The sequence below is a fragment of the Coregonus clupeaformis genome, chromosome 25 (genome assembly GCF_020615455.1).
Source record: "Coregonus clupeaformis isolate EN_2021a chromosome 25, ASM2061545v1, whole genome shotgun sequence".
Taxonomy (NCBI): domain Eukaryota; kingdom Metazoa; phylum Chordata; class Actinopteri; order Salmoniformes; family Salmonidae; genus Coregonus; species Coregonus clupeaformis.
In genome coordinates this window covers 29,699,443-29,710,395 of record NC_059216.1, presented here as the reverse complement: position 1 = coordinate 29,710,395, position 10,953 = coordinate 29,699,443, and the positions used below count along the sequence as shown (strand labels likewise).

Sequence of the window (10,953 nt, the reverse complement as noted above, 5' to 3'; positions counted from 1 at the left end):
GCAAGCCTAAATAGGTTAAGGAGTAAAAATGTGCTTAACAAGTCACATAAGCTATAGTCCCCTGTAGCTCAGTTGGTAGAGCATGGCGCTTGCAACGCCAGGGTTGTGGGTTTGTTTCCCACGGGGGGCCAGTATGAAAAATGTATGCACTCACTAATAAGTTGTATGGACTCTTTCTGTGTGCAATAATAGTGTTTAACAAGATTTTTGAATGACTACCTCATCTCTGTACCCCACACATACAATTATCTGTAAGGTCCCTCAGTCGAGCAGTGAATTTCAAACACAGATTCAACCACAAAGACCAGGAAGGTTTTTTAATGCCTAGCAAAGAAGGGCACCTATGGGTAGATGGGAATATTAAAAAAAAGCAGACATTGAATATCCCTTTGAGCATGGTGAAGTTATTAATTACACTTTGGATGGTGTATCAATACACCAAGTCACTACAAAAATACAGGCATCCTTCCTAACTCAGTTGCTGGAGACGAAGGAAACCGCTCAGGGATTTTACCATGAGGCCAATGGTGACTTTAAAACAGTTACAGAGTTGAATGGCTGTGATAGGAGAAAACTGGATCAACAACACTGTAGTTACTCCATAACACTAATCTAATTGACAGAGGAAAAGAGGGAAGCTTGTACAGAATACAAATATTCCAAAACATGCATCCTGTTTGTAACAAGGCACTAAAATAATACTGCATAAAATGCGGCAAAGCCGTTAACTTTTTGTCCTGACTAGAAAGTGTTATGTTTGTGGTAAATCTAATACAATACGTTACAGAGTAACACTCTCCATATTTTCAAGCATAGTGATGGCTGCATCATGTTATAGTCCCATGTAGCTCAGTTGGTAGAGCATGGCGTTTTCAACGCCAGGGTTGTGGGTTCGTTTCCCACGGGGGGCCAGTATGAAAAATGTATGCACTCACTAACTGTAAGTCGCTCTGGATAAGAGCGTCTGCTAAATTACTCAAATGTTATGGGTATGCTTGTAATCGGTAAGGACTGGAAAGTTTTTCTGGTTCAGTCTGCTTTCCAACAGACACTGGGAGATGAATTCACCTTTCAGCAGGACAATAACCTTGAACAAAAGGCCAAATCTACACTGGAGTTGCTTACCAAGAAGACAGTGGATGTTCCTGAGTGGCTTAGTTACAGTTTTGACTTAAATCTGTTTGGAAATATATGGCAAGACCCGAAAATGGGTGTCTAGCAATGATCAACAACCAATTTGACAGAGCTTTAAAGAATAATGGGCAAATGTTGCACAATCCAGGTGTGGAAAGCTCTTAGAGACTTACCCAGAAAGACGCACAGCTGTAATCACTGCCAAAGGTTATTCTAAAATGTATTGACTCGGGGATTACTTATGTAATCAAGATGTATTAGTGTTTTATTTTTTATGAAAATTAATTTTAATCCCACTTTGTAAGACAACAAAATGTGGAATAAGTCAAGGGGTGTGAGTATTTTCCTAAGGCACTGCACATGTTCCATAGACACACATGTTGATCATTGTTCTAAAAATCCCCATCCCTTTCACTGTCAGAAAGAAAAGGAAGAGGAAATGGCAGTCACCATGACAACCCTTACAGCTGCTTGATATTCTCCTCATGTCTTTCTGTCCTCCAGAAGAGCAGAGTCTCATGTGCCAACGTCTCAATATTTTCTTTTGGACAAAGAGTCCCAGCAGAGCCCTCAGTGAGATCAACGTTAGACAGATAAACCAGGGATAACCTGAACCTCTCCTCTTGATAAAGCCAAAGCCACTAGGGTGCCATCAGACCATTGTCCAGGTGTTAGTATGGCCTTTTACCATCACAGCACCAGTGTATCGGCAGCGGTCTAAGGCACTGCATCTCAGTGCTTGAGGCGTCACTACAGACCCCCTGGTTCGATTCCAGGCTGTATCACAACCGGCCGTGATTGGGTCCCATAGGGCGGCGCACAATTGGCCCAGCGTCGTCAGGGTTTGGCCGGTGTAGGCCGTCATTGTAAATAAGAATTTGTTCTTAACTGACTTGCCTAGTTAAATAAAGGTTACATAAAATAAAATAAATAAAAATTTAAAAAGGCTACGATCACATAAATCACCTGGGGTGAAGTGTCACTGATGACATTCAAAAAGATGGAAAGAAATAGATTCCATAAGAAGGTGAGTATCTAAAACCTGTTCTGTGGTGTCTGTGTACAATGAGTTGTTGTTCCCTCTGAGGAATGGGACACATATTCCACACATTCCAATGACAACATCTCATTACTCCTGCAGCACTACATATACACTTTTTAGTGCATTTGTTTCTAGTACATTACTCTGCCTAATTGAAAACACCAACAAACATTTCAGCATGGTATGAGTTATGATACTATAAAGCTAATGGAGAGTGTAGGCTTGGCTGGGTGTTTCCAAGTAAGCAGGTGATGGTCACAAGGAGAACTTGGCCTGGGACTCCATGCTCAGCCATGTAGGGTGAGACTAAGGAGCTGACTAAAAGAGAAGTGACATAGCTGTTTCAGCATGGGCCAAGCAGAATGGGCCACTGTAATGTGTTTAGAGTAATGGGAGACTTCATGGGAGAAACACAGCAACCTACTCAGAGTTCAAGGCTCATCCTCTGACCATGCCACCATAGACCAAGGAATATCAAATGCATTTATATTCAGACACAAGCAATAAGGCACATCAAATTGTTATTAATATTGGTATGCACATTCTAAACAATTCAACATCCTGTGTACAAATTGTGAATGCAGACTGCTTTCAGGTTTGAACATTGATGGTCCTATGTCTTTGAGGAAAAATGAATTGTACTTTTCTGTTTAAACATTGTCAAAGTAAAATTCATGAGAAACTATCATCTAAAAAGTTGAATTTCACATTTAAACAAACATAGATTAAAGATGCTCTTTCTTCCAGAAAGTTAAGAGATTTCACTAACAAGCTGATGTTTTTGTGGTATTTTCTTGGAGGGGGGGATTGGTTTATTTTGTGTCACCGTGCTCGTGGTGTTGGCAGGGCTGTGGTAGCTGTGTATGGTCAGTCATGGGGACCCCTGATGGGTTATTGTGTGCCTGTCCCATGTCATTAGTCCTGCTGAAATTCCAGCTGCCGTGGACTCCTGAGGTAACTTTCACTCTGAAGACACGGGTGTGTCGATAATGGCACCCTATTCCCTATAAAGTGCACTACTTTTGACCAGGGCCCGGGTCAAAAGTAATGCACTAAATAGGGAATAGGTTGCCATTTCGGACACAACCACTGTGTTGTGGTTTATAATTACTCATAGAAGAGAAAGGGGACTTATGGCAGCCATTACCTTGTCATTATCTGGGACAGGTTGTTATTACAAAGGGAGACTATTGTTAACTTGTTCGGTTATAATTCCATTGTTGAACCCAACTGCATTACAGTGGCTTTGTTTTATTGAGGTGAAACCTGGTAATATTTATTCAGCACACTCACTAGCTGATTTATAAAACCACAGCCTTTGGAGTGGAGTTCCCCCTCATACAATATATCCTATATCCTTCCTAATTCCCGGCCACAGTATAGTACACTCCACAGTACTACAGTAATCCTACTTGCATTTGCATATATACTTTACACTTTTCTTTTATATTTATTGCAGTTCTTTTTTCACAGTTATTGTTTTTATGTTACACGTCTATGGATTGTTCCTCTTGTTTCTGTATGTCGATGCACTACACTATGGGGACAAATAAAGCTGTATTGAATTGAACAGTACCATCTTTCCATTCTGTGGTTGCTGTGTTGTTCTCTGCTTTCTCCTCTTGGTCCCACAGATTCAGCTGTGCACCAGCCAGTCTCCATGTGAGGGCCGGCTCACATTCTCCCAGTTTCCCAAGCTCCCTCAAGGCAGAGGGGGGACAAAACCCAGATTAGCGACTTCAGGTCAAGGCAGAGCCTTTTCTCACTTCTCCACCTCATTATTTCTGCACACAATCCCTCTGTGAGTGACTGAGAATTAATGTACAACATCAGCGCCTGATATAACCCCTTTTGAGTTGAGTTACTGTATTAAGTCAAGTCATCATTGATTGATGAGCTATTGGAAGTTATTTTTTGGACGGCATACAAACCAAAACCAAGGATTTATTTTAAAAAATAACTCATTATTTACAGCTTTAGAGTAACATGTAAAACAGTGAAACAGATATGATTTCATTCAGACCCTAAATTGATAGTGTTTGCCACATACTGTAAATCCTTCAATATCAGTGATTCCAAACAATTCAGGTGAGATCAAAACCAAGGTCTTCTCTGGATTTAAGTTTTTTTTTAAGTCCAGAGGGTTGCTGTACTGTGAGTTACCCATGTCTATGGAGGTGAACAGTTAACAGTTAACAGTTAACAGTGAAAGCTGAGCTCCGCTGTAGCTCAGTACGTAGGACATGTCCTGTACTTTATAAGAGAGAGAGAGAGAAAGAGAGAGACATGGTCAGAGAGACAGAAACAGAGACAGTGAGACAGAGAGACAGAGACAGAGACAGAGAGACAGAAACAGAGAGACAGAAACAGAGAGACAGAAACAGAGAGACAGAAACAGAGAGACAGAGACAGAAACAGAGAGACAGAGATCTCACAGGCGTCCAGAGTCACTGAGCTTCCTCAGGAACAGGCGGTGACTGGGAGCGGGGGCTATCATGGGGGGCATAAGAGGACTCCTCTGGTTCTCCCCCCTCTCCTCCACACCCCTGTCAATACCCAGCTCCACCCCAGAGTCCAGGTCATCCACCCCTCCATTCACCTCCATAATGTCCAGGTCAATCTGCACCTCGTCGGGTCTGTGGGAGAGGTCCGGGTTGGGGCGCAGGCAGTGGAACTGGGCTCTGAAGTCTTGTCTGAACTTGGAGCTCATGCCCAGGTAGATGAAGGGGTTGTAGAAGCTGGCTGACTTAGCGAACAGGCTGGCCAGGATGCTGTGGAGAGGAGGCACCTGGTGACCACAGGCAGACCACATGGAGATGACTGCGTAGGGAGACCAGGCCAGCAGGAAGGATGAACACAGGATCAGAGACACCTGGGGGAGGAGGAAGGAGTTGGTATAATATATACTCACTGGACAGTTTATTAGGTACCTGGTCGGACCCCCCTTTGCCTCCTTAACAGCCTGAATTGTTCGGGGCACAGAAATGGTCGACATGGATGTTGGTCCATGCTGATGCGATGGCATCACGCAGTTGCTGCAGATTGGACGGTGGTACACCGCCGCCACCAGCCTGTACCGTTGACACCAGGCAGGATGGGTCCATGGACTCATGTTGCTTACGCCAAATCCTGACTCTGGCGCAAAAGGAACTGGGATTCATCGGACCAAGCAATGTTTTTCCACTCCTCAATTTGTCCAGTGTTGGTGATCGTTTGCCCACTGGAGGCGCTTCTTGTCGTTTTTAGCTGGAGTGGAACCTGGTGTGGTCGTCTGGTGCAATAGACCATCCGTGACAAGGACCGACGAGTTGTGCGTTTCGAGATGACGTTCTGCACACCACTGCACTGTTATTTGCCTGTTTGTGGTACGCCTGTTAGCTTGCACGATTCTTGACATTCTCCTTTGACCTCTCATCAACGAGCTGTTTTCACCCACAGGACTTCCGCTGACTGAATGTTTTTTGTTTTTCGCACCATTCTCGGGAAACCCTAGACACTGTCGTGCGTGAAAAGCCCAGGAGGGCGACCGTTTCTGAGATACTGTATCTGGCGTGTCTGGCACCAACGATTATACCACGCTCAAAGTCGCTTAGGTCACTCGTTTTGCCCATTCTAACGTTCAATCGAACAGTAACTGAATGCCTCAATGCCTGTCTGCCTGCATTATATAGCAAGCCACGGCCACATGTCTCAGTGTCTGTAGGAGCGATCCATTTTCGTGAATGGTGTACCACCTAATAAACTGGCCGGTGAGTGTACACTACACATGAGTAGCCACAAACACTGACCTAACCAATACCTAAAATGATAATGAAATAAGAGCAGTGTATAGCTAAAAGAGCAAACCATCAGCAGACACAATGCTAGATTTACTTTATACTTTGAATCCCACAGCATTCCCCAGTATGTAATATGTACCCAATCCTGCAGCTACTAATTGTTTGTAGACTGGGGGCTTCCTCACTCACTGTTGTTATACTGCGCTCCATCTGTTTCTCTCTCTCGCTGACCTCTCCCCCTCTGCTGGACTTGTGGCTGTTGTTGACTGCCCGGATGATGGAAACGTAGGAGAACCATATGACCACAAATGGGATGAAGAAGTTGAAGGTGAAGATGAGGATGACGTAGAGTCTGTAGGACACAGAGAACCTGGCCTGGACCCAGTCTATCTCACACATCCCATACTTACGAGCTGCAAGGTGGAAAACAAAGAATTGACCAGGTTGATTGGTTATAATGATCATTGATCAATCAACTCCTTTTAACCACATATTTTTGTATGTGCATATAGTACAACAAATATACACTATACATACAAAAGTATGTGGACACCCCTTCAAATTAGTAGATTTGGCTATTTCAGCCACACCCGTTGCTGACAGGTGTATAAAATTGAGCACACAGTCATGCAATCTCCATAGACAAACATTGGCAGTAGAATGGCCTTACTGAAGAGCTCAGTAACTTGGCACCGTCATAGGATACCACCTTTCTAGCAAGTCAGTTCGTCAAATTTCTGCCGTGCTAGAGCTGCCCCGGTCAACTATAAGTGCTGTTATTGTGAAGTGGAAACGTCTAGGAGCAACAATGGCTCAGCCACAAAGTGGAAGGCCACACAAGCTCGCAGAACGGGACTGCCGAGTGCTGAGGCGCGTAGCGCGTAAAAATAATCTGTCCTCGGTTGCAAATTGCTACACTCACTACCGAGTTCCAAACTGCCTCTGGAAGCAACATCAGCACAGGAACTGTTCGTCAGGAGCTTCATGAAATGGGTTTCCATTGCCGAGCAGCCGCATACAAGCCTAAGATCACCATTCGCAATGCCAAGTGTCGGCTGGAGTGGTGTAAAGCTTGCTGCCATTGGACTCTGGAGCAGTGCAAACGCGTTCTCTGGAGTGATGAATCACGCTTCACCATCTGGCAGTCCGTCGGACTAATCTGGGTTTGGTGGATGCCACGAGAAAGCTACTTTTTCATAGTTTGGGCTAGGCCCCTTAGTTCCAGTGAAGGGAAATCGTAATGCTACAGCATACAATGACATTCTAGACAATTCTGTGCTTCCAACTTTGTGGCAACAGTTTGGGGAAGGCCCTTTCCTGTTTCAGCATGAAAATGCCCCCGTGCACAAAGCGAGGTCCATACAGAAAGGGTTTGTCGGAATCGGTGTGGAAGAACTTGACTAGCCTGCACAGAGTCCTGACCTCAACCCCATCGAACAACTTTGGGATGTATTGGAACACCGACTGCGAGCCAGGCCTAATCTCCAGCATAAGTGCCCAACCTCACTAATGCTCTTGTGGCTGAATGGAAGCAAGTCCCCGCAGCAATATTCCAACATCTAGTGGAAAGCCTTCCCAGAAGAGTGGAGGCGGTTATAGCAGCAAAGGGGGGACCAACTCCATATTAATGCTCATGTTTTTGGAATGAGATGTTCACGAGCAGGTGTCCACATACTTTTGGTCATGTAGTGTATCTACTTTATCAGAGAAGCGAACGAGAGGCCCACAATGTAACCAATGTTCTAGTGCTGATTCCCTAGGTCTGGGATTTCAGAGACTACATTGACAGGGTCCTACCTGTGTAACTCCCCCAGCCCACCAGGGGCGCTCCAGACCAGAAGAGGGCACACAGCCACACCGCCACAATCACCACGGCAACGTTACATTGGTTAATATAATGAGCTGAAAGACAAGACATGTAGTTACTAAACAGAGATGGTATTATATGACGAAACATGGGGAAGAAACAAATGATTTGGTGATTTCACAAAAAACAAGTAGGACAACTGAGATTAGATTTATGATTCACTCTCTAATAGTCCCATCTGTGCCATCTAGCCAACTTGCCAGCCGGCGGTCAGGGAGCACTGAACAGTGTAAGGCCTTGACCTGAAGCAGCAGACTAATGAGTTTGGAATGGCTGCCATTGAGCCAGGGTGCCCTACCCTGAGCAACTTGACTAGGGGAGGCTTCAGCCCCAACCTAGCCAGCAGCCCTCAGGCTTGGCAGGGCCACAGCATAGACTACATACCATAGCTGGGCTGGCATCCTTTGATGTAGCGGATGACACTGATGGCTGTCAGTGTGTTGATGCTGATGAGCCCAAAGAGCATGATCAGGAAGCCGTCCACCTGACGTACACACACACACACACACACACACAGAGATTAGGATGAAGTGCCTGCAGCTCTCTGCCAACCTGAGGGAGAGGAAGGAATCTTTCCAAACTGTGTTGTGTCATCACCCACTAACCAGACTCTCAGGGTACAAGCCAGGTAGACTGACTAATGCAGGATAAAAGCACACTCTTCTCTGGTGGAATGTCATGTTTTTCTTTCTGTCATTTATTCCAGTCGTCTGTCAAGTGGAGTGGTGGGAGTCCTGGGTAGCCACGGTAACAGTACTAAGGGAAGTTGTTTTAATTTCCTGTTAAACTGATACTTTATTTCTTAATAGTCAAAAATGCTAAGTTACAATACCATATAAAATATATGTTACTGTACAAGTTGTCCTTGAGCTTATTCAGATCAGGATCACCTCTTGATTCCTCCCTGAAATTCTAAGTTATAATTGTACTGATCTTATCTGTATAGCTCTAATGTAGTTTTGTGTTGAATTTCCCAAGATCTGGGATAATGTCAAAAATGCTTTCAATGTAAATCTATGAAGTGCTCTTGAACCTCATTCAAGGCATTAAGATAATAACTCAATAATAACAACAACAACTAGCATTACAAATCTTCTTATAAGCCCATATGGGTAAAACAACTACCGACCAACGTACCTGGCAGGTCCAGATGGTCTTGATCAGCAGGCCGTCGTCCCTGAACACGTTGAAGACTTCTAGTATCCCTCTGGAGTAGCCGAAGATAGCGACGCCAGCGTCGGACACAGCCAGATTGAGAGTGAGGAAGTCTTGTGGCTGAAGTCTGTGTCTCTGCTTGACCAACAGTAGAATCACCACTCCATTGCCTAGACAGGAGAGCCACTCTGGAAATGTAAACAAAAAAACATCCTATTTAGACCATATCATAACAATGTCACCCACAGGGTTGGGGAGTAACTGATTACACGTAATCAGTTACATGTAATCTGATTACAAAAAAAAGAACTGTAATCAGATACGTTACCTGTAAACATATCGTAATCAGATTACAGATACTTTGAAAAACTAGATGATTACTTCTTGGATTACTTAAAAATTCATAAAGGATGTTTGCGAAAAAATACATTATGGCACCTGAACAAGTCTGAGTTTGATGGATCCTTTATGTCTTCTTCTAATACCTCTTAACGGGAAAGTCATCAGATTACGTTACAGAGTTTGGGTAATCCAAAAATTACATGACTGATTACAATTTTGGACAAGCAACTAGTAACTGATTACATTTAGAAAGTAACCTACCTAACGTATACAAGAACACTAACATAACATTCACCATGTATTTATCTTGTGAAAGTGATCTACTATATTATCAACAGTATGGGTTTATAGCAGTTTGGCAAAGTAAACAGAATAATTACCTAGTATCAACAAGTAAACACCAATGGCAGTCTCCCCCTCGGCTGACACCATGTAGACAGATACATTAGGACGGAATATGTCGGAGTCCTCCATCAGCACCCTCCAAGCTTTTACGATGGTCTCATTTCAAACACACACACACACACACACACACACCCGTCTGAAGACCCCAGTCTGTTCTGATCCAGGACAGGTGAAGTGAGTGGTGTCCCAGGGACCCCTTAGGTAGATGGTAGCATTCTCTGTAGTAATTCCAACTGAGACAGAGTTGAGAATCACCCTCTCAGTCTCTCCATAGAATGACCCTGTCTGTGTATGTAAGGCAGGTGTACAGTAATAGAACAGGCATGGTTGTGTCCTACATACATTAGCCTAATCCCTTGATCCGGTTAATGAGAGTGTCTGATGCAACGCTAGCCACTAGCGACGGAAGTCAGGTCAGCTAATAATACACTCCGCTACATACTCTGATTGGTGACACCTAAAGCTGGTCAAGGTAGTGGTCTTAGTCTATGGTGTGGGGCAATATAGAAAAGAAACAGCAGCACCTTGTATAATAGTGGTGAGTTCTCCATGATACAACTCTAGATCAGCAACTAAACTGACACTGGCTTCTTGGCTCATACGAGCTCAGCTCCAAATCGCCTAAGGGGAACGGATAACAGACAAACAGGGCTATTTGTAGACTGTAAATATTATTTATTTGTATCCTTGTTTGGTGCAAGAGGAAGTCTCTGCTAAAACACCCTGTCCTGATCTTGAATAAGATTAAACACGTTGGATAACCCTGGTAGATACACTAGATACACTACACAGCAAGACAGTGTTGAGTTAGACTGTTAAAACTTTATTTGTTGAGAGTGCAAAGCAAATTAGTTAAAGGCCCAATGCAGCTGTTTTTATATCAATATCAAATCATTTCTGGGTAACAATTAAGTACCTTACTGGGATTGTTTTCAATTAAAAATAGTCAAAAAGTAACAAAAATAGCTTCTTAGCAAGAACAATTTCTCAAGCAAGAATTTTGCTAGGACTGTCTGGGAATGGTCTGAAAATGATCTGTTATTGGCAGAGAGGTTTGGAACTCTTTTGTATTGGTCAATTAACTAATTTACCACCTGGTGATGTCACCAGGCAGGCAAACTCCATCCCACCAAAACAGGCAAAGATTTCAGGCGGTCTTTTCAAACAGCTCTTATACTAAAAGGGCATTATCATAATTTTCACAATATTTTTCCCAACCTCATAGTGTG

At 43.7% G+C, this 10,953-nt stretch overlaps 1 protein-coding gene across 1 annotated transcript; it reads right to left on the bottom strand.

Moving 5' to 3' along the window:
- Window positions 1-4,533: 4,533 nt before the first annotated feature.
- opn6b (opsin 6, group member b) lies at window positions 4,534-10,008 on the bottom strand. Its single transcript, XM_041847044.2, has 6 exons — window positions 9,700-10,008; window positions 8,960-9,165; window positions 8,207-8,306; window positions 7,753-7,857; window positions 6,145-6,368; window positions 4,534-5,048 (listed from the first exon to the last, which is right to left on the bottom strand). Exons 1-6 carry the CDS (start codon window positions 9,791-9,793, stop codon window positions 4,608-4,610), a joined length of 1,170 nt encoding a protein of 389 aa, XP_041702978.1. The 5' UTR covers window positions 9,794-10,008; the 3' UTR covers window positions 4,534-4,607.
- Window positions 10,009-10,953: the final 945 nt, after the last annotated feature.